Source organism: Micromys minutus, assembly GCF_963924665.1.
Source record: "Micromys minutus genome assembly, chromosome: 19".
NCBI classification, from domain to species: domain Eukaryota; kingdom Metazoa; phylum Chordata; class Mammalia; order Rodentia; family Muridae; genus Micromys; species Micromys minutus.
Window position 1 is genome coordinate 6,398,484 of NC_137954.1, and position 24,920 is coordinate 6,423,403.

A 24,920-nucleotide genomic window follows, 5' to 3' on the forward strand; every position below is an offset into this window, starting at 1 on the left:
CTTTATAGGGCTTCCCGGTGAGGTAGAGACATGAATACAGCAGCTTAACCATCTCTGTCCAGGGGCTTCTGCAACCGTTTTGCTGTGCCCTCTGTGAGCCAGTGAGTCTGACATAATTAAAAATAATAGGGGAAAGAAAGCCAAACTGCCCAGAGCTCAGAGGGTGGTGAGAAGAGGAGGGGCTACACTAAAGTTGAAGCAAGTGTTTCACCCCAGTACAAAGGCCTGGAATAGACACATTCTGTGAGCGGGCGTAGTGACTCGAGTCTGTAACCCCTCTAGGACTTTGAGGGTGACTACGCAGAGTATCATGTTTTCCAAGCCAGCCTGTGACTTAGTGAGACCCTGCCCTCAACATCTACACAAGGAATATTCTAGCTGTTTCTGGGTTTCTGCCTTGTAACATTAGGAAAAAAGGGTCCCTGTTGGAGGACCAGCTATTCTAATTATGCTTCTTGACTTAGATGAGCAGGCATCCGGCTTCACTCTGACTGCAATTCCGAGTTTAGACTAGCCAGCTCTCCTTCCCCCACACCCTGCTTAGTCAATAGTTCTCATTTGATAACAAGTGGATGGATAAAAACATGGCTCAGTGGTTATGAGCACTTGTCTGCTCTTCCAGAAGTCCTGAGTTGAAATCCCAGCAACCACATGTTGGCTCACAATTATCTATAATAGAATCTGATGCCCTCTTCTGATATGCAGCCATACATGCAAATAGAGCACTCATATACGTATAAATACAGTTTTTAAGATAATTTAAAAATCTTTATGAAAATAACAACTTGCCCAAGCTTTAAAGTGTCAGGAGCATCTAGGATAGGCTAGTGGTCACAGGAGGTGGCCAAAACGTTTGCAGGGTCCGCAGTGAGTGAGCTCAATGGCAGTGTCCCAAAGCGGCTTCATCTGAGGAGTACCTCTTGCAGCTGATCTACCTTTCCTGTTGTTATTAAATTAATATAGTAATACCTGGGCATCAGCCCACCCTATTGATCAGGTTTCCTGCAGATCGTCATAAAGATAAACTTTCATGATTAATGCTGTTTACATGAATTAATGGTTGTATAGAATTCCTAATTTGATTCAAATAATTTTAGGAAGAAAGTTTTAAGAGATAGTCTTAGTTGCTTTGCTAGACAGATGTAATAAAGTTAGAATCAAGAACAGAATGTGCCCACTCATATCATAAGTAAAGGCTACATAATAAGAAATCCAATGAGCAACAGAATTACATACACACACACACACACACACACACACATACACACACACACACACACACACAAGTGAAATGGGCTTGGGACAAACTTGTGTCCAAGGAAAAAAAAACATTTAGGTCTAAGGACATAGCCACAGATGTGCACGATGACAAGGCAAGACCCTGTAAAAACTGGTGCTTTGAACTTATACTGAGCGTATGAGAATGAAATACCGCTTTGAACTTAATATCAACATCCTTCTGTAACTACCACTTTATGCAACATTTTATCTGTGAGGAAATTTTAAGAACTTTCTGTCTAAGAAGGTATAAAGAGGCGAAAGAAGTAAGTTGTTGGATGGTTTGGGGGTCTCTGTGCCACCCACCCTCCCACCCAACCATCATCTATCTATCCATGCATTCCAATGTATATTTTGTTTCTGTGTACAAGGCTATGTGTATGTATATAAGCCTGCATGAATACTTATGGAGTTGACTGAGACAGATGGTTGGGCCTGGTCAAAGTATATGAATATATATATGTGCTTGCGTATGTTTGCCTGTATAAAGCATTTTGATACTTTTCCTTCCCCTCTAGTACACAGAGTTAACCAGCCAGGTCAGTGAAGAGAGTACTAGCAATAAGTCCTTCACCTAATCACTTTGTGATACCAACACGTATGTATTAATAGACCCAGAGGCCTGCAGCCTCTAGTCTCAGCAACTTAAAGTCGAGACAGGCGTGTGTTATTAGAGAAAGCAGCCCTACTCTCTCGCCGGACCAAGTCCTGCCTGAGGATGCTCTTCCCTTTTGGCTGCTTCAGAGCGGACCCAGTCCCTGGGCTAAGCTCCCAGCATTAAAGAATGATAGTATGACCAAGTTGAACTTTGACAACTCAGCGCCTTAGACTCCAACCACAGTTCCTATACAGATCTACTCTGAAAACTAATTTACATATGGGTTACACAAGTTTTTAAGTATGAATTGGAAGTCTGCCTGACTTGTGCAAAAGAACAGAAGCACACTAATTAATTTAGATGACGGGAAGGCATATGTGTGGAAGGAAGCATCCTGACAATTGCATCACGAAATGTCGCTCCATGTAGAAATAGGTATGGCCTAACTTTGAAATCCCCATGGCACTATGAGACCCACTGCTGTTGCCAAGTGACAGGAGGATCACTCCCAGAACACAAAGGTGGCCCCGGCTCTCTCGTACATTGTGTTTACTTCCTGGTGGTCACGGAACATCTTGGCTATCAGTTTCCCACAAATGATGTCTGCGCGCTTCACCAAAGCTCTGATCAGTTCCTCGCAGTGCATCTCAAACATTCCCAGACGAACAGTCTGCAGAGCGAGAAAGGTTGACAAAGGGTGAGTTGGGATGAAAGTGAGTAAGAGGCACTCTCTGTTTTCCCGTTCTCCCGATGCTGATTCGTGTGTGTGCAATGGAATAAGGTCAGGTTTTCAGGTTTTTGATTTTATGGTTTGGGATTTAAATTGTTGAACCAGGCATGGTGGTTCGGGAATATAACTCCATGCACTCGGGCAACAAAATCAGGAAGATGGGTAAACTTGAGGCCAACCTGGGCTACACAGTGAGTTCCAGGGTAACGTGGGCTAAAGACAAGATCCTGTCTCAAAAACACAGAAAGAAAGCAACAAATTCACATGTGTGGCTGGGGGAGTTTGTTCTGTATTTAACATGTAATACATGGGCATGGTAGGGAATTTGAAGAATTTTTTTATAAAAAGGCCAAGAAAGGATGTGTACGCTCCTCGTATCTTTAGTAATGGAAGTAAGTACATTGTGATGTTATCGCAGTGGTATCCAAAAGACTTGTCAACATGGAATTCAAAAGTCTTTTTTGGAACTGACAGGAAATTTGGTACTTATGTGTCCTCTTATTTATATTTCTTACATCTTTTTTCACCTTGCACTGACATCTCGTGTATGTGAGCACAAGGATTTTGTGTGTCCCATCTGCTCTACACTGAGGCCCACATCATGCCTGGCAAGTGTCACCAGTTCACGGAGCATGCTCCTGTTGACAGCACTCGAACACTGGGTGTTATTACACCTGAACCAGACCATTCTCTTCCATCGGGAGTCAGACAGGGAAGGGCACGTTACCTTTCGAGATGTGCACTGTATCTCTTCTCCTAGCTTTTGGTACTTGCGAATTTCCTCTATTAGTTTCTCGTAGCTCTTATTTCGAAACAGGAATTCGTCAACATCGCGCTCAGCCTGTTTAGTAACCAAGAACTGATACTTGTCATACTTTTTGAGGTGCTCGGTTGGCGCCACGCTCTCTCGTAACACCACCTCCTTAATCTTTTCCTTATGAGCGTCTATAATTTCGTTCAGAATTATGGGCTTCAAGGTTGTTGGCTTAGATTTGCTTTCCTGAGCAGAGAAGGGAAGCAATGTTATTTCACATACCTTTAGCTAAATTAATCCTACTATATTATCTCCCTGAAAGTGCCAATCTTACTATATTGCCTTCTCTATATATAAGCTGTTGTAATTTACCAATTAATCTCTAATCTATAGAATATGTTCAGTCTAACCTGAGTGTTGAAAACTGAAGATTTTGTGTAGATTTTGTTTTCCATAAGGGCTAGCTGGTGTTTTGTTTTGTTTGTTTGTTTGTTTTGATTTGGTTTTCAGTACAGTTGGGCAAATGGTCATTTGAAAATACATGCAAAATAAAACCTAGCACACAAAACAGAAAAGCCCACACATTGTTAGGCTAGCTTTCCAAGGCTGGTTTTGGCCTGCACTCTTAAAAAAGAAAACGCTTGTGCAGAGTCCCATCACTACCCTCCTCAAACACAGAACTTCTTCACTGTTCAGAGAACTACGTAAACCAAAGAAAGGTTGCCATTCTCTAGGTGGCAATCTTTTGATTTGATGCTGATCCTTGGTTGCCAAATCCCTATTCTGCTACCTTGGTTAGGATAACAGTGAGCAAGAAGGAATACAAGGTAACAATTTTAAGTGAGCAGGTGAATGTCAACAACGCAACTCCTGCCCTTGTACACAAGAGGATGAATACCTGTGTTGGCACAGCTTATAGCCTGCATGGTAGATCCTAGAAACATCTGTGCTCTCCCTTCTAGAAGAAGGCATTTTAAGCCTATAATGAGTAGAGATCGCAGTCTGTGGTGGGTATTCTATGACACTAAAACCAATTTCACCACCTTAGGTATCCAGTGAACAACTGTGTGTTATGCCTCCTATGGGCACTTCAGAAGATCAGCTGTCTTAAAGCAAGATCACTTACAGGAACACTACTGAATGTCACCACCTCCCTCAGCCCGTCATTCCTGGGCTCAGTAGACAATAGTGTCTCTTCTACAAAACAACTTTTAGAATACTGCATTCTACACAATGGGCTCTGTGCAAGGTGGATTTATGGGCTCTTATATGAAGGCCATTAATACTCATCATAGACTGTTTCTTACATTTTTAGCAGCTTGTCTAATTTCTAAAATAGAGCTATCTTTCTAGACATAATTAGATTTTCAGACTAAGAATCACCTAGGAAAGTTCCTAATATTAAAATTTAATTAGTGTCCATTGAGAGTTAAGAAAAATGGTATTTCCTGTGATACCTCAGATGTTCAAAGCATATCAAATTAGATCATGTGACAGTTATGAGCTGGGAGTCATGGTGCATCAGCCCTTACTAGCTTGCTTTCCGTGGGAAATAAAAGTGTATTTTAATCTATGTTCTATTCCTATCAAATATAATAATGAACAGAAATATGAATCTGCTTCTGCATTTACTGCCAAAGGCCATTGAGACACAATGTAATTATTTTATTCAAACTAGTCTTATAATTTATTTTAAAATCTGGCTGAACCTCAAATCACCTCGAGTCATCTAGGGATGGTGATCATGATGAACTTCACAATTTTTATTATTAAAATGTGACCAAGTAAGAGTGACAAAGCCATCACCCCATTTACAATGCCCCATGAAAGTCCTAGCTCTAAAAATCTGACACAAAACAAATATTCTCTTCTTGAAAGTCTTACATATTTCCATACTAATCTAAACTCCTCACATATACTCTTTACTGTAGACACCAGGAAGAGGAGAGACACCATAAAATCATAGCAACAGAGTTCATTTGGATAATTATAATCAGTACTTAGAGATTGGTAATTCTTATCTTATTAACTTATATCACAGCATGTTTCATAAACTACCTTGACATTTTCTGTTCTTGAAAAAGGTGAAGTATTAGGAATAAATAAATGTAATAAATAAGCTGGGGCTATGCAAAGGCAAAGCAAACTTCAAAATGTGGTGATATGAAGAACTGATAAGCAGAAAACAGCTACTTCAGAATACATGAATATGTAAGAAAATCAGCAAATTTGGTTCTTCTAATGTACGGGGAGGAATCAAAGTGGGGGGAGGGGCGGCTATGGAGCCAAGATGGGAGAAACTAATTTAAAGAGGTTATGTGTGCTTACATGAGCTTGTAGACTTCAATTGCCTTTGTTGTCAAAGATTTGCTGACTCCCCAGCAAGGAGGGGATGGGGGACAGAGTGTGACTGTCAGGAGACAACGTGTCACTCTCAGGAGACTTATCTTGACAAAACTTAAAGGAGACAGAACCTTTGAATGAGTGTGTGTGTGTGAGAGGAATTTGCCTATAAGAGAGAAAGAAATAGTAGCCTGAACAGTCCACTACCAGAATTCTAGTCTCTGACTTGGAAAGCATACAACCAGTGTGTTCGAAAGAAGTCAAAAGTTGTTCAATCAAAGCTGAGCCTTCCAGAGCTTTCAAATGATTACCAGATTCTAGAGAAGCCAACTTAGGCAGCAGCCACAGAGATGTCGTGAGGTCTTATGTCTGTCCCATAGTAAAAAGGGAAAGAGCCCAGAGCTATTAATCACCATGGGCAGAGTTCCACCCACAGCAGAATCACACAGGCCAAGAACATGGACAGTGGAATTCTGAATGAAAATATTATAATTTAGTGAATTCTAAATTCACAATGGAAAAGAATTAGTATATATAAAGACAAAAAAACTTAATTAATAAGTAGAAAGGGCCATCAAAAGTATCCAACTCTGTTTGCATAAATAATAATAAAATTCCTAGAAAATAAAATGAATAAACTGGATCCACTGAACTGGACATTGTCCTCCCAATAAATTTATTTTTTATTCATTTTCCCTTTTATTAGACACGGATTCTTTTCTCATACAATATAATTTGAACACAGTTTTCCTTCTCTCAACTCCTCCCAGTCCCTACATACCGCCTTCTCCCATCCGGATCCACTTGCTTTCTGTCTCTCATTAGAAAAGAATAGCCAGTGCATACTTTCATGATCAAAATGTTAAGCAATCTAAACCCATCCAGCTAGGGTTTCTATTGCTCTGATGTAACACCACGACCAGAATTAAGTTGGGGCAAAGGGTTTGTTTTGTTTATATTTCCACATCATGGTCCATCATCAAAGGACATCAGGGCAGGCACTGAAGAGGACAGGAAGTTAAAAGCAGGAGCTGAGGCAGAATCGGTAGAGGGGTGTTCCTTGCTGGCTTGCTTCCTGTGGTTTGTTCCATCTGCTGTCTTCGGGCCAAAGGTGTCACCATCAATCACTAATACAGAAAATGCCCTACAGACTGATACTAAGGAGGCATTTTCTCAGTCGGAGGTCTCTTCTCAGAGGACACTCTAGCTTGTGTCAAGTTAATGTAAAATTAGCTAGTGCGAAACCATGTCATGAATTACATACAAGATAGATATACACATACAGCATAAGTGTATCTTACATAGCACAAAACAAGTCATGAATTACATACAAGATACACACATACAGCATATAAAAAGAAATCATTTGGAAATATACAAAAACCCCATCAACTCTTTTAAATATAAAAAAATTTAAGAATAATTACTCCAAATCCCAGGCTAGTGATGCTTCTGCTAGAGGCTAAGGGAATATGAGGTGTGATGGGGTAAAACTCCAGAGTGTCAGTCAGAATGTCTGTGTTACTTACCCACTTGGAATACAATTTTGTCTCCACTCTTGGCACAAAGCTGACAGCCTTAATCATGATTTCATAAACATTTACAAGGATATCTATGTAGTCATTAAACTCAGGTTCAAACTTAATGGCCTTTTTATCAAGAACCAGCCTCATGATGAAACCTGGATGTTCAAAAGCTCTAATTGATTCCTATAAAAATAAATAAAACAACCACAGGTATACATAGAGATACAGAGATCAATTGCTGTGAATGAAAATTATGGCAGCCCCAATTAAATACATGAACACACTTTCTTTTGTACCTAAGGCACTTAAGTAAGAGAAGATCCTACTGGAAAGACTGCAGGAGTGGTTACCGTCCTTGGTCCTGCTTGGTACTGTCTTACCGAACCTAGAGGTTAACTAGAGGGTCAAGCACATTGATCCCAAGGCATTGCTCATGCTGTAGGAAACAGTCTCCATCCAGAGATCAAAGGAACTCCTCAATGTAAGCTGCACCCAAGCCTTCAAAACTCAATCTCCCCATAGGATTTACCCAAATCCTCGCTGTTGTGATGAAAATTTTATCCAAACTGTGCCCGTTGGCCTAGCTTTCTAGCATGTCAGTGTACTAGGTCTGAAGAGACACATTCTGCAGTGCTGCCTTGCCAGTTTCCTTTCTGGAAGGGCGCACACCTCTCAGAGGCTAGCCGAGCGGGACTTACGGGAGGTTGGGCGATGAGGTCCGTGAAGTCTTGCATGGAGACGAGAACGAGGTCCTGCAGCTGTAAGGTCATGAGTGTAGCGGCGCAGTTGAAAAAAGACTCCAATTTGGCGCTGCTGTCACCAGTTGGCAATTGCTTTTTTTTATTGCCCTGGTAATAAATATTCTGCACTTCTGGAAACCACCTTGAAAGAACAAAAGACATTTAGAAGTCAATACTCTCTGTGTATTATTCCATTTACATTAAGCATTAACTGTAAATTCTAGACGCCCAAAGGTCTTCATAAAGGGGTATATTGCTAAGTGACATTATCCATTCTCTGGGACCTAAGTGATAGAGTATTTCACTTCTCCCAGGAAAAGAAATTTTAAATCATAACCAATAGAAAATGACTCAGTGATGGGGTGCTGTAAGACATAAATCTACTCCTGCAATTATAGTTCCTGTAGGCTTTGAAGAAATATGAGCAATAACCTTACTGGACACTCCTCTCCGGGCTCTTAAATGGTCCCCATGGAATATCTGTTAGTTTAAAGCCACAGAGTGAGTAACTGATCACAGAGCTAGCTTATGCCAAGTTAAACTCACATGGTATGCCATGCTACCGTTTCCCAATAGCTTAAAAATAAGGCACAAATCAAAAACATCATTAATTCTATTTTCTCAATTTCCCTTAATGTGAAACACTGGAGGAATGACTGATTTAAAATGGAGTTTCAAATGTGCATGTGTCCTTGTAATAAAAGAATAATAGTGCAATTTCATATATAGGTACCTCATGCTGGAAATCACAGAAGTTTTCAGCTTATAAAATTTTTACTGGTACTGCAAGATTAAAGAATGCTGATACTTTCTGATATAAGGGATAATGAACTGTTAAACAAGAGTTGATAGAAATGACCAGAGTGTCCTAACAGAAAAAAAATCTAAGTTTTAAATATAAACTTTTGCTTTATATGTACTGCAAGTACATTTATGTCCTAGGCACAGTGTTACAGAAGGTATAAAAAGATATTACATCATCTTTTTTTCATAATGACGAAAGAAGTGGGTGCATCATGGGAAATAGCTGGAAGTTAAAGGACAGAGAGGCACTTTCCATTTAAATCTTGGAGAAAGGCTTTACGATGAAAACAGCAATTGCCAAAGCCCTAGCAGAAGCATCTGAGAAACAGGATAAAAACAAAAACAATCCACGTCCCGTTCAATAGGCCCAAGGTGAAAGTATGCTCAGAGGAGAGGACAAGAGGGATGAGTCACGCTGCAAGTTTTCAAAAGCAAATTAAGAATCTGTGTTCAGGACGACTAGCTCATGCTCACTGCAGGGGTCGGAGGTCAGGGCGAGCGTCTCCCGGGCCGAAGGAGGAAGATGGCGGTGGAATCGCGCGTTACCCAGAAGGAAATTAAGAAGGAGCCGGAGAAGCCGATCGACCGCGAGAAGACCTGCCCGCTCTTGCTGAGGGTCTTCACCACCAACAACGGCCGCCACCACCGAATGGACGAGTTCTCCCGCGGGAACGTGCCTTCGAGCGAGCTGCAGATCTACACCTGGATGGACGCAACCTTGAAAGAACTGACTAGTTTAGTAAAGGAAGTCTACCCAGAAGCCAGAAAGAAGGGCACACACTTCAATTTTGCAATTGTTTTTATGGATCTTAAAAGACCTGGATATCGAGTTAAGGAGATTGGCAGCACCATGTCTGGCAGGAAGGGCACCGATGACTCCATGACCCTGCAGTCACAGAAGTTCCAAATAGGGGATTATCTGGACATAGCCATCACGCCTCCAAACAGGGCACCACCTTCGTCAGGGAGGATGAGACCGTACTGAATTCTATTGACTTTCTTGAAGTTATTTTTCAGCCAGTTTGTAAAATAAACTTACTTAATCCTTTCCTCCCCCGGAAAAAAAAAAAAAAAAAAAAAGAATCTGTGTTCATTATTTTGTCAATGAATAGGAGATACTAAAATGAAGGGGGGAGCATTTACAGAAACAAAGGAATGGAGAAGTCATTTATAATTGGCCAGGGTCTGTCTCAATGGTTCTTATCCTGTGGGTTGTGACCCCTTTGAGAGTCAAATGATTCTTTCACAAAGGTCATACATCAGATATCCTACAGATCACATATGTATATTTATTTATTATTATTCATAACAGTAGCAAAATTACAGTTGTGGAGTAGCAATGAAATAATTTTATGGTTGGAGGTCACCACAGTCTAAAGAACTGTATTGAAGGGTCACAGCATTAGGAAAGCTGAGAGCCACTGTGCTTTCTACATATTGGATTACAGCCAGCTAGAAAGATAGTTTAGCTGATGTACTGGCTGGTTTTGTATCAACTTGACACAAGCTGGAGTTATCACAGAGAAAGGAGCCTCAGTTGAGGAAATGCCTCCATGAGATCCAGCTGTAAGGCATTTTCTCAAATAGTGATCAAGGGGGAAGGGCCCAGCCCATTGTGGGTGGTGCCATCCCTGGGCTGGTAGACCTAGTTTCTATAAGAAAGCAGGCTGAGCAAGCCAGGGGAAGCAAACCAGTAAGAGACTTTCCTCCATGGCCTCTGCATCAGCTCCTGCTTCCTGACCTGCTTGGGTTCCAGTCCTGACTTCCTTTGGTGATGAACAGCAACGTGGAAGTGTAAACTGAATAAACCCTTTCCTCCCCAACTTGCTTCATGGTCATGATGTTTGTGAAGGAATAAAACCCTGACTAATACAGATGGGGAAGTTATTTCAATGTAAGCATGAGGACATGAGTTCAGTCCCCAGAATACACATTAAAAACATCAAAGAAGCAGTGCCCTCCAGACTCCAGTGTTGGGTAGGCAGAGATTAGGGAATCTCTGGGGTTTCCAGAAAACCAGTTAAGTCAAACCCATAAACTTGAGCCAATACGAAAACCTCTGTTGCTAGGGCAGGTAGTGCTAGAGATGACCAGATGGCGAGAGGCAAGCACAAGAACATAAGCAACAGAAACCAAAGCTACTTGGCATCATCAGAACCCACTTCTCCTAATACAGCTCCTCCTGGGTATGCCATAAAACCAGAAAAGATACTTAAAATCATATCTTGTGATGTTGATAGAGGACTTGAGGAAGGACATGAATAAAATCCCTTAAAAAAATAAAGAAGAACATTACCAAAAGAAAGAAGGAATTGAACAAAACCACCTAGGATCTAAAAATAAAAATAGAAAAAAAAACTTTCCTAACCTTAGAAAAGAGATGCCCATAAATATAAAAGAAGCCTAGAGAATACAAAATAGATTAGACAAGAAAAAAAATTTTCTCCCATCACATAATAGCCAAAACAACAATTGCACAAAACAAATATTAATGTTAAATTATTAAAAACAGTAAGGAAAAAGGTATAGTAACGTATAAAGGCAGAACTATCAGAATCACACCAGACATCTCAAAAGAGACTTCGCTAGAAAATCCTGGGAATTCATACAGACCCTAAGAGAACACAAATGCCAGCCAGGATACTATTTCCTCAGTTAACATAGATGGAGAAACTAAGGTATTCCATGACAAAACCAAATTTACACAATATCTTTCCACAAATCCAGCTCTACAAAAAATAATAGATGGAAATCTCCAACACAAGGAGGAAAACTATACCCTAAAAAAAGCAGGAAAGTAATCTTCTTGAAACTAACCCAAAAAGAGATAGCCACACAAACATAATTCCACCTCTAACAACAAAAATAACAGGAAACAACAACCAGTGGTCCCTAATATCTCTCAGCATCAGTGAACTCATTTTTCAATAAAAAGACATAGACTAACAGACTGGATATGTAAAGAGGACCCAGCATTTTGCTGCACACAAGAAATATACCTTAGTGACAAAGACAGACACTGCCTCAGAGTAAAAGGCTGGTAAAAAATTTTCCAAGCAAATGATTCCAAGAAACAAGCTGGAGTAGCCATGCTGATATCTAATAAAATCGACTTTCAACCAAGTGTTATAAAAAAAAAAATAAGGAAGAATACGTTTTACTAATGAAAGAAAAATATCCAACAAGATGACATTGTAATTCTGAGTGACTATGTGCCAAATGCAATGGCACCTACATTCATGAAAGAAACCTTACTAAAGCTCAAATTACACATTGCACTTCACACAATAATAGTGAGAGACATCAACACCCCACACTCTTCAATAGACAGATCATAGAAACAGAACCTGAACAGAGACACAGTGAAAACAAACAGAAGTTATGAACCAAATGGATTTAACAGATATCTATAGAATATTTCATCCTAAAACAAAAGAATATATCTTCTTCTCACCACCTCAAGTTACTTTCTCCAAAACTGACCATATAATCAGTCACAAAACAGGCCTCAACAGATACGAGAATTGAAATAATCCAATGCATCCTATCAGATCACCATGGACTAAGGCTGGTCTTCAATAACAACAAAAATATCAGGAAGGCAATATACACATGGAAGCTGAGCAATGCTCTACTCAATGATAACTTGGTCAAGGAAGAAATAAAAAAAAAGAAATTAAAGCCTTTTTAGAATTTTTAGAATTTAGTAAAAATAAAGGCACAACATACCCAAACTTATGGGATACAATGAAAGCAGTGGTAAAAAGAAAACTCATATTTTTGAGTGCCTTCAAAAAGAAACTGGAGATAGCATACACTAGCAGCTTAACAGCACACCAGAAAGCTCTGGAACAAAAAGAATCAAATACATCCAAGAGAGGTAGAAGGCAGGAAATAATCAAATTCAGGGCCAACATCAACCAAGTAGAAACAAAAAGAACTACACAAAGAATCAACAAAGCCAGGAGCTGGCACATTGAAAAAAATCAACAAGATAGATAAACCCTTACCCAGACTAACCAGAGGGCACAGGGACAGTATCTAAATTAACAAAATCAGAAATGAAAGAGGAGTCATAACAACAGAAACTGAGGAAATTTGTTCGAAAAATCATCAGATCCTGCTACAAAATCCTATACTCAACAAAACTAAAAATGTGGAGGAAATGGACAATTTTCTAGACAGATGCCAGGTACTAAAGTTATATCAGGATGAGATAAACCATCTACACAGTCCCATAACCCCTAAAGAATTAGAAACAGTCATCAAAAGCCCAGGACCAGGTGGATTTACTGTAGAATTCTATCAGACCTTCATAGAAGACCTAACACCAATACGCTCCAAATTATTCCACAAAATAGAACCAGAAGGAACACTACCCAACTTGTTCTATGAAGCCACAATTATGCTTTTACCTAAAACAAAAAGACCCAACAAAGAAAGAGAACTTCACACCAATCTCCATTATGAATACGATGTAAAAATAATAAAATTCTTGCAAACCAAATCCAAGAACACATCAAAATAATCATTCACCATTATCAAGTAGGCTTCATTCCAGGGATGCAGGGATGGTTAAATATATGAAAAGCCATCAATGTAATCCACTATATAAACTAATTCAAAGAAAAAAACCCACATGACCATCTCATTAGTTGCTGAGAATGAATTTGACAAAATTCAAAATTCTTTCATGTAAAAATTCTTGGAAAGATTAGGAATTCAAGGCCTCTACCTAAACAGTAAAAGCAATATGCAGCAAACCAGTAGCCAACATAAAACTAAATGGTGAGAAAGTGAAGTAATCCCACAAAAATCAGGTACTAGACAAAGCTGCCCACTCTCTCTACCTATTCAATTTAGTAATTGAAGTCTTAGCCAGAGTAATGAGACAATAAAAAAAAGGTCAAAGAGATACAAATTTTAAGGGAAGAAGTCAAAATATCACTATTTGCAGATGATATGATAGTATACTTAAGTGACCCAAAAATTCCACCAAAGAACTCCTAAACCTAATAAGCAACTTCAGCAAAGTGACTGGATATAAAATTAACTAAAAAAAAAAGAAAAAAGAAAAAAAAATCAGTAGCCTTCCTCTACTCAAAGGATAAACAGGCTTAGAGAAAATTAGAGAAATGATACCCTTCACAATAGTCACAAATAATATAAAATACCTTGGTGTGACTAACCAAGGAAGTGAAAGATTTTTATGACAAGAACTTAAAGTCTCTGAAGAAGTTGAAGAAGATCTCAGTAGATGAAAAGATCTCCCATGCTCATGGTTTGGCAGGAATAATGTAGTAAAAATGGCCATCCTACCAAAAGCAATCTACAGATTTAATGCAATCCCTTTCAAAATTCCAACTCAATTCTTCATAGAGTTAGAAGAAGCAATTTGCAAATCATTTGGAATAACAAAAAAAAAACACAAGATAGCAAAAACTATTCTCAACAATAAAAGAACTGCTCTGGGAATCATGATCCCCAACCTCCAGCTGTATGACAAAGCAATCATGATATATATAAAAAAAAAATAACTGTATGGTGTTGGTACAGAGACAGGTAGGTAGATCAGTGGGACAGAACTGAACACCAGAAATGAACCCACACACCTATGGTCACTTGATCTTTGACAAAGAAGCTAAAACCATCCAGTGGAAAAAAAGCAGCGTTTTCAACAAATAGTGCAGGTTCAACTGGATGTCTGGAAGAAGAAGAAGAATATAAATCGAACCATTCTTATCACCTTTTACAAAGTTCAAGTCTAAGTGGATCAAAGACCTCCACAAAAAACTGGAGGCACTGAAACTAATAGAAGAGAAAATGGGGAAGAGCCTAGAACACATAGGCACAGGAGGGAAATTCCTGAACAGAAAACCAATGGCTTATGTTCTAAGATCAAGAATCAACAAAATGGGGCCTCAGATAATTTGAGGGCAAAGGACATTGTTAATTGGATAAAACACCAACCAACAGATTTGGAAAAGATCTTTACCAATCCTATGTCTGATAGAGGGCTAATATCCAATATATACAAAGAACTCAAGAAGTTAGACTCCAGAGAATCAAATAATCCTATTAAAAATGGGGTACAGAGCTAAACAAAGAATTCTCAGCTAAAGAAAATCGAATGGCTTAGAAGCACCTAAAGAAGTGTTCAACATCTTTAGTCACAGGGAAATGCAAATTTAAACAACCCTGAGATTCCACCTCACACCAGTCAAAATAGCTAAGACCAAAAACACAAGTGACAGCAGATGCTGCCAAGGTTCTCTAGGTTGATGTCAAGGTAATAGATGATTGGATGTTAGAGAGGGGGGCACGGGCGAAGTTTTGGTAAGCAGAAGAGAAGGGAAAAGCATGAGATTCAAGATGGAGACAGCAGAGGAGCATCATTCACATCAAGGTGAACTAGATCAATTTTATCTTGTCAAGGTGGGAGATTTATATCTTTATAAATATATTTATAAATATTATATCTTTATAAATGGCAGTGAATTTATTGTTTAGATGAATTGTGGATTGAGAATTTAACATAATGATTGATAAATTATTGATGATTGAGTCTTAATTTTACTGGGCTGTTGAGGACAGTATGTAAAAGCAATAGCTGAAAGACAGCTGGAGCGTGCAGTTCCAGCTCTGCATGAAGTGCAAAGGCACAAAGAGTTATGGAACAAGATGTGTGGATGCCAAGCATGGTAACTAACAGCCTAGAGGGCAGTGTGGTAGAGAAAGAGATCCAGTGCCAAACTCCACACTGGAACAGCTCTGGCAAGTGAGAGCTTCCATGGAGAGAGACCGTGCCTGGGTCTGCGAATCCTTGGAGGTGGTGTGGAGCCACTGAGATAACGATACCATGCGGTGCCAGGTTGTGGTGCCGGCACCAGAGTGAGATAAAAGGTCACCACCATTTAATATTCACTGCAACAAAAAATGTGGAGAAAGAGGAACACTCCTCCATTGTTGGTGGGACTGCAAGCTGGTACAACTATTCTGAAAATCAGTCAGGAGGTCCCTTAGGCAATTGGACATAGTACTACCTGAGGACCCTGCTCTACCACTCCTGGGTATATACCCAAAAGATGTTCCAACATATAGCACGGATACATGCTCCACCATGTTCATAGTAGCCTTATTTATAATAGCCAGAAGCTGGAAAGAACCCAAATGTCCTTCCACAGAGGAATGGATACAGAAAATGTTGTACATTTATACAATAGAGTAATATTAAGTGATTAAAAACAATGACTTCATGAAATTCTTAGGCAAATGGATGAAACTAGAAAATATCATCTTGGGTGAGGTAACCCAATCACAAAAGAACACATATGGTATGTACTCACTGGTAAGTGGATATTAGCCTGAAAGCTCAGATTAACTCAAGATAAAATTCATAGACCACATGAAACTCAAAAAGAAGAAAGACCAAAGTGCAGATGCTTCAGTCCTTTTTAGGACTGAAATATTCACAGAAGGAAATGCAGAGACAAGTATGGGGCAGAGACTGAAGGAAATGCCATCCAGAGACTGCCCCACCCAGTGGTCCACCCCATATACAGTCACCAAACCCAGACAATATTGTGGATGCCAAGAAGTACATGCTGACAGGTGCCTGATATAACTGTCTCCTGAGAGTTTCTGCCAGGTCCTGATAAATACAGAGTCAGATGCTTTCAACCAACCATTGCGCTGAGAACAGGGTCCCCAATGGAAGAGTTAGAAAAAGGACTGTAGGAGCTGAAGGGGTTTTCAACTTTACAGGAAGAACAACAATATCAACTAACCAGACCCCCCAGAGCTCCCAGAGATTAAATCACTAACCTAAGAGCACACATGGAGGGACCCATGGCTCCAGCTGCATATGTAGCAGAGGATGACCTTATCAAGCATCAATGAGAGGAGAGGCCCTTTGCCTATAGATAAAAAATCACAAGACTAAGTAGAAAATAATTTGAGTGAGTATGACATTATTATATACTAAACTTCTAAATAAACAAAAGTCAATGAATAGTGGGAATTTTTAGCCCTAAGCACCTATGTTAAAATACAAGAAAATTCCACTAAATGTTAAAAAAAATTCTAAAAATTTCAAAAAGAGCCACCAAAACTCAAGACAAGAAGGGATGAAACAATACAGACAAAATAAAGAATATAACAAGTCAGCATGTCCGTGGTCCAACGTGATGGAAGTAGGTCCTCATTTCCGGTTCCCTCTTCACAAGTGTCTCTAGTTTGTATAAAGTAGTCAAAAATTAACCAGCACAGTGATATACTATAGACCTGCTTCCCATCAGAAACCCAAAAGAAATTGCCCACATACAGCTGAAATGTAATTTCCCAAATAGAAAGGTCCACAGAGACAAAACTGATCAGTGATCAGCAGAGGCTTGTGGGGTGGAGAATGAGGCATGGCTACCAAGAAAGTGTTTGTTTGGGAAAACAAAAAAAGAAAAAAGAAAAAGAAAGAAAGAATGAATGAATGAAAGAAAGAAAGGAAACCATTCTAAAATTTAGTGGTGATGACTGCCCAGCTGGATGAATGTTATATAAGCCACAGCTCTATATAAAAGTGAATTTTGTGGTAAGTAAATTAAGTCTCAAAAAACAACATTCTGCTATGATCAGTGTGGAGGTAATGAGAGACTGTAGGTGAACATGGGGGTATTTAAAGGCCACAGTGTTCAGGGTGCTCTGGGAATGGTCCAGAACAAGAATAACAGGCTTGGGCTGGAGACATGGCTCAGCTGTTGAAGGTTCAGCTCACAACCAAAGCTGTAAGAGTAACAGGCTTAGCAGAGTGTAACGTGATGTGGTTTGACTTGAGCCTGGGTGAATACGCTGTGTGTGTTGGGAAAGGGCCTAGAGCTCAGAGGACAGACGTGATGCTGCGGTGGGTAGGACCAATGAGATGACGGAAGTGATGTGTGTGTGTGCAGACGAGAAGACCTTCGCGGAAGTGATGTGTGTGTGTGAAGACGAGAAAACCTTCACGGAATTGATGTGTGCGTGTGAAGACGAGAAGGCCTTCGCAAGCCGCCCTTTCAGGAGACAATGAGCTGAGGAGAGGCAGAGAGAAAGGCAGGGGTGTGAATGACGATCGGGAAAAGCAGAGGTGCAGAGAAATGCGGATCGAGAAAGTGGACAGATCACAGCAGCTGCTGAGGGCCGGGGGACCTGCAGGGCACTGTGAGGACGCCCCGCCCTTTGGTTTGGAAGGGCTGTACTAATTGCTTCACTAGTTTGACTGCCATGAGCTGGTTTCTGCCTTTAGAAATGATGAATACATCCTGGCTCACCAAAAGGTGCTTACAGTCAGTGTGAATGCACCAGGAGTGTGAATACACCAGGAGTGTGAATGCACCAGGAGTGTGAACGCACCAGGAGTGTGAACGCACGGCACTAACCAGTCTACACTTTCACCAGAAGAGAAATCAATGTCTACTCTGTTCTGTGACACCATCTCCCTCAAGTTTGAGATGCAGTTTGTCCCCAGAGCTACAGGCTGGAGTAATGCATCCATATGCTGTCCTGAGATGTCATCTTCCTGCCCTGCACTTTTATACATCTTCATTCTTTATCTGCTCTCTGTCAGCTATATATAATATAAAATAAAAGGGTCAGCTTTTTAAAAGTAGTATTATTTTAACTTATTGGAGAAAAGATAAAAAATATATTTAATCTTAAGTGATCAACATAACATTTCTACCTAACTTTTAGAAATCAGGAGGGTGTCCAAAACTTTTGTGTCTTTTGCTAGTTTTAATTTGACCTGATTTTAATGTCCTATTTTTAATAAATTAATGACCAAGCTAGAGACAATTTTCCTATGTGTCCCCATGTAATTGTCTGGCACCTATGTAATTAATTATCATATGTGTCTATTCCATTCCGAAGGACCAACTCAAGGAGATATTTAATTATGTCTTAATAGATCTAACAGCACTGAGGTTATAAACTTTTTAAGCCACATGCATTCCCCTCTGAGTCACCCTCTAAATGCTTCTGTGTCCTTCACCCAAAGAGCAGAGCCTGTGCCTGGCATGTAGATGTCACACAAAGCCTGGTGGTGACTAGGGTGTGATTGTTTCCGCCTGGTGTCCAACAGCTTTTAGTGCAGAGGCAATTGCAACACATTACAAGAAGGCCACCATCAGTGACAAGCATTTCAACCTCTTCCTGCTCATCGCAGTCCACAACATCTGGACATGTTACAGGCCAAGATAATTAAGGACAAATTTAAGTCTGAGATAGAAATGTGTTTTTAAAAAAACTGTTGAAATGGATTTTCTAAAAGTCATTAAGATAAAACCCTTCACAGATTGTGTCTCTAAACTTAAACATCCCAACTGAGAGTCCAAAACATTACGTTTTAAGTAGCGTCTCCTTGGCAGATTCCATGTGTTTAATGACAATGTTCTGAAATCCTGACAGCTCTAATGCATCCTGACGGTTGTGAAATTCTTCTATGTCAACTAAGCGTAATTTCCTACAAGAGATAAAAATAAACAGCAATTTAAGATAAAGATTTCGTGATGTTTATGTTTGTTAAACACGATTTAAGATGTTACAAACAAATCACCAATTATAGAGCGCATCTGTGGGACGCAGTATGTGTAGGGTGTCTTAGTTTGGGCTTTACTACTGTGAAGAGATGCCATGACCAAAAATATCATTTTTTAAGTGTTAATAAGAGGGCATAGATGATGGGTCAGTGGTTAAGAGCACCTACAGTTCCACAAATCCAGGTCATCTCGTAGAATCAAAACCTCAGGCTTACAGCCAACCGTATCTCCAGACCCAGGAAAATCCAACACCTTCTCCCGACCTCCCCAGGCATCCGGTACATAGCACACACACCCACAAGTAGGCAAAACACTCATGTGCACTAAGTAAACAAGCCTAATTTTGTTTTGTTTTTAGTTTCAGAAAGGCCAGAGATACTCACTTAAAAGTGCTATGCCACAGGTCCAGCACAGCAAGCATCGTCGGGTTCATTGCATTCAAGTTATCCCTGATGTAACTACATGCAGATAGGAAAGACCTCCTCCATGGCTTTGGCAAGACCTCCATTCTGAAAGGGAAAGGAAAAACTGAGTTAGCTTCCCTAAAAATCAAAAAGGGCATTGGCTTGGGCTTTTGGCTCAGAGGCAGAACATTTGCCTAGCTCACCCAAGGTGATGTGTTTGGTCCTAAGCACTACAAAGTATATTTTTATAATAAATAAATATATATATATATATATATATATATATTGAGTAATAATCATTTTTGTTCCAATAATTTTATTCTAATATCATCTCATAGAGATTACAAAATATGCTCCCTACACATATGTACCAAATATGCATCTTGATCTTCATGTGGGTCCCCCAACAACTGGAATGGGGACTGTCTCTGAATTGTGGCCTGCCTGTGGAACCCCTTCCTTTAACTGGTCTCCTTGTCTGGCCTCAGTGGGAGAGAATGTGCTTGGCCCTTCAGAGACTTGATGTGCCAGGGTGTGGGGGAAGGGTACTGGGAGGAGACAGGGGTTGTGATCGAGATGAAAAGTGAATAAATAAATTAATGGAAGAAAAGTAGTAGAAATTACGAAGTATGTAATTATGTTCTATAATGTACTCTGTGGTTAGCATAACTTAATCTTGAGAGCAACCGTGACGTTCCCTTTAAATATTTAACATATAAGGTGTTCTTGTCTCTAAATACTTGATTCTATTGAGCCTGAAAATAATGTACAACAATCAAATGGAAACAATGGTGGGCTAGCTCTTCTAAGTGAAGACTCTGGCTTCACTTCAGCTGCTGACAAAAGACAATGGAGGGGAAAGAGACATTTTCAGTTTCCAGTTGCAGATTGTAGCCCATTGTAGAAGGAAAGTCATAGAGACAGCAGCTCAGAAGAGCTATTGCATCATATACACAGTCAAGAGCAAAGAGATAATATATGCTTGTTAAATAGTTCAGGGCCCAATCTAGGGAATGGTGTCACCAACAATAGACTAAGTATTCTCATATCCATGAACAATCAAGACAATCTTCCACAGACATGCTCATAATACAACCTGATGTAGATAATTCCTTATTAGGACTCTCATCCTGGTGATTCTAGACTGCAAATTGATGTTAAAACCAACTAGTACAAATTATACATACATATATTTTTTCATGTTAGTATAATTTCATTATAATAACTTAAAATCATATTTAAATCTTTAAAACATATGATGATTAATTCCCATTTCTAGATACTTGATCTTATTGAGTCCATATATAACTTAAACTGCCAATGCAAACAATAGCTAGCTTTTATGTATGAAGACTCTTAACATCAGGATCCACCACATTTATATTTTTGCTTTATTTTTCAAAAGATAAGAATATATTCCAGTTTGCCTATGGACATTCCCTTGACCCTTTTGCCTGTCAATGTGTAAAGATCATTTATAAATCACACATGTGTGTGCACGCATGCGCGCACACACACACACACACACACACACACAATCATCCTTATTTATAAACATATTTTCAAATATGGTTACATATTTTCAAATATGTTAGTATCCTCTGTGGGATATTCTTACCATATTTGGACTTCTGAGATCTCTGGCTCTATGATGCTGGGAAAGCAACACGTTTGGACTTTGGTTTTACGCTGGGCTGGCTGTGACGATGTAGGCACCGCACTGTGGGGCAGCCCACTCATTGTGCAGCTGCGCCGCTAGGCTGTGGTACTCCATCGTTGGGTATTTCAAATTCACTTTTAATGTATAGTATTTTCAAGCATCTGTATACTTAAATATGGCCACTTTGTGTCCAGTTTATCATCAATTTTATTTAGACACTTGATTTAAGCAGTCGAGACTTCCTCTTTTCCCTACTGGGTTGTTAACATAAATATAACCACCGACACAAATCCCCAGTCTCCTAGATAGGCACACCGGAGACCCAAATGCCACACAGGATGTTTAGTGTTACCTCTGTACTGGGAAGAAGATGAGGAGAGGAGATAGAAATGGGACAGGCAGTTTAATGACCAAATTTTATTATAGTCTTTGGCCATAAACAAATAAACAAAAAATGCCCTTGGTCATGTTCTAGTTGGAGGCAGTTTGTGATCTTTCATCTCATTCCTGAATGAGTTTAAAGTCACCTATTCAAGAGGGAGAACACTACAGTGTCCCTGACAGGGCTCTGTAGTGGCTGTAAGGTACTCTGAAGTAGCCACTTATCTCGTTGAGTATGCCGAGCTGACAACCCAGGCTACAGAAACATAAATGGGTCAGTTCAGTTGTGTGACAACACATTTTGATTAAGAAACAACAAGACAAAACAAAAACTCTTACATCTAAAGAGAATGGAATATTTTCTGGACCTTACAGTCAGAAATAATAATACACTTTAAGATCAATTAAATTTAAGACTGCTAACCTACTGTGTGCTCAATCTATGTGTTTAATTTGTGTTTCAGAGAACAATGTAACAACTGACCTTAGATTTCTTATGTAATCAACTTTTATAATCTAAATTAATACATAGCTATAATCTTAAATTATACACTCTTCCTGGGAGCAATGCACATGTTTGTATATGCATTATGATAATAATTTAATAAAATAGGAGAAAAGGTAGTTTTACAAAGATTCCTGTAAATATTCCTCATTCTTTCTCCATAAGATGGTTTCTATGTTGTTAATAAAAAGGAGGGGAAAAAAGTCCTTATTTGAGACACACACACAAACGGGGAGAGAGAAAGAAAGAGAGAGAGAGAGAGAGAGAGAGAGAGAGAGAGAGTTAGGGACAAGCACACAGGAACATACAGAGACAGAGACAGGGACTCAGAATCATAAGACAATGTTCAGACAGGCACAAGTTCACACTCATATAGCAGAGACAAGAACAAAAGAAAACATGGGAAGACTGCAGTGGAGAATTCAAATCTGGGCTCCCTCTTGATTAAATGACACCGGGGAGAAATGCTCTGGTTTATTCCCTTCATCTGACATCAACATGCTATGGGTGACTGAGTTTACCAAGGTGTTCAGACTGAGACACAGTTGGTCAATCGATCACTCAACTAAAGAACCTTTCACAACAAAGTGGTATTTTCTCTAGGAAGGCAGGATCCCCTTAAACCATACTAAAAAGGTGGGGAAAGTAATTAGCCCTTTGATGAGCATGGTAGTTTGAATCAGGTGTGGCACTATTAGGAAGTGTGGCCTTGTTGGAATAAGTATGGCTCTGTTGGAGTAAGTGTGTCAGTGTGATCATGTGCTTTGAAACCCTCCTCCTAGCTACCTAGAAAAGAGTCTGTTCCTAGCTTGCTTTGGGTGCATATGTAGAACTCTCAGCTCTTCCTGCACATGCCTGACTTCTGCCTGGACACTGCCATGCTTCCCACCATAATGACAATGGACTGAACCTCTGAACCTGTAAGCCAGCCCCAGTTAAATGTTGTCCTTATAAGAGTTGCCTTGGTCATGATGTCTCTTCACAACAATGGCAGCCCTAACTAAGACAATGAGGTAGTATATTTTTCTTACCATAGTTTTCACATTAGCCTAGTCCCTAAAGCTGCCCTGATGTTCTGCTGTGTCTGCTTGTGTTTCTATGTGCTGACTCAGGAACTCTGGCTTTCTCACTCTCTCACAAATGTTCCTATCCCTGCTATACCAAATTGAAGAACATGATACATACATCTATATGTACACACACACACACACACACACACACACACACACATACACACATACACACACACACACACACACACACACACACACACACACACACACACATATGTAACAGTTTGCCCATCCTGGGTTTTTTTTTGTTGTTGTTTTGTTTTTAGTTCTAAACCCTAGTAAAATAATCCTTAGGCTTCTTTTTAATCCATCTAATTTCCATGGTGCAAGCTGTCAGAACAGCAGGCCTCAGTTGAACAGAAGGAAAGTTTTCTATCTCTTTCCCTGCTTCCTCTTAACTCAATAAGCACCCAGCCTGTGGGTGATGACGGCGTCTCATGCTTAACTGGGAATTTTCTGATATAATGCTTGTGCTATTGTTGAAAAATTAAAAATATTTTAATCTGTGTTTTATTTTTCAAACATTTAAGAGATATATTTCTAAATGTCACTTTTAAGGAAAACATACAGTGCTTTGTTTTAGCATATGTTCTGTATCCATAAATAAATAAATTGAAATATTCTATGGATAAATTTGGTCTTTCTTCAATGTTTTTATACAAACTGTCACCAAATTTTCATGCTTTGCTATGGAAATAAAAGACCAAAGCAAGTCCTTTCCATAAGAGTTGTGTCTTGTATGTTTGTTGAGTGAGCTTTTTGTTTGTTTGGCTTTTGGTGTTTTTCTGAGACAGGGTTTCTCTGTGTAGCCCCGGCTTTCCTAGAATTTGCTCTATAGACCAAGCTGGCCTTGAACTCACAGAGATCTACCTGCCTCTGCCTCCCAAGTGCTGGGATTAAAGGTGTGTGCCACCACTGCCTGGATCACAACAGGGTTTTTTATTTGGTCTGTTGGTTAATTGGTATAGTTTTGTTTTTGAAGCAAGGACTCACATGCCTCAGGCTGACCTCAGACTTATTTATGAGAAAACTATGTAGCTAACCATGTGTGTGTGCATGTACATGTGTATGTGCTTGTGTGTTTATATGTCTATGTTTATATGCATATTTCTCAGAAAAGTAGTTCTTTTAAAACTTATCACTTAAACTGTGTTAGTTCTGTAATAAAGATAAATGTATGCATTTACGAAGAAAAAAGATGTTTAAATAAGTAAAATGGATAATAAATGTATATATAATATGAAATATAAGAATCAAAGCATAAATGAGAAATATTTATGCATATGTGAGAAAACACAAACACAGAGTGATTATTAGGAACATTGTTAGGAAATATGTCCACTTACTCAGCGCGGTGTGGCGGGAGTTCAGTTGTCTTGCTATCATCATCTTTTTCCCTGGGATCTTTTAAAACAAAGTCAACTAAGGAAAGAATTGAAAAGTTTGGATAAATAACCTTAGATTAATTACAGCATATTTCTAAGAAAAATAATTCTAGTAAAATGAATCACTTAAACTGTGTTAGTTTTGTAATAAAGAGAAATTTGTGCACTTATGAA

At 39.4% G+C, this 24,920-nt stretch overlaps 2 protein-coding genes across 2 annotated transcripts in view; one reads left to right on the plus strand and one right to left on the minus strand.

The window, feature by feature from the left end:
* DNAH7 (dynein axonemal heavy chain 7) overlaps positions 1-24,920 on the minus strand; it is a gene marked incomplete at both ends in the record, with an annotated part of 241,149 nt that overhangs the window by 196,754 nt on the left and 19,475 nt on the right. Inside the window, 7 exons of the mRNA XM_080932888.1 lie at positions 2,419-2,546; positions 3,334-3,606; positions 7,233-7,412; positions 7,928-8,111; positions 19,143-19,262; positions 19,722-19,847; positions 24,708-24,783. Coding sequence (XP_080789014.1) covers positions 2,419-2,546; positions 3,334-3,606; positions 7,233-7,412; positions 7,928-8,111; positions 19,143-19,262; positions 19,722-19,847; positions 24,708-24,783 — 1,087 coding nt within the window. The remainder of the gene's footprint in view (positions 1-2,418; positions 2,547-3,333; positions 3,607-7,232; positions 7,413-7,927; positions 8,112-19,142; positions 19,263-19,721; positions 19,848-24,707; positions 24,784-24,920) is intronic.
* LOC308433437 (histone deacetylase complex subunit SAP18-like) lies at positions 9,240-9,823 on the plus strand (the record flags this gene model as incomplete). The annotated part of the gene is made up of 1 exon (XM_080933507.1): positions 9,240-9,823. The coding sequence occupies one exon, from the start codon at positions 9,240-9,242 to the stop codon at positions 9,756-9,758; it is 519 nt and encodes a 172-aa protein (XP_080789633.1). The 3' UTR covers positions 9,759-9,823.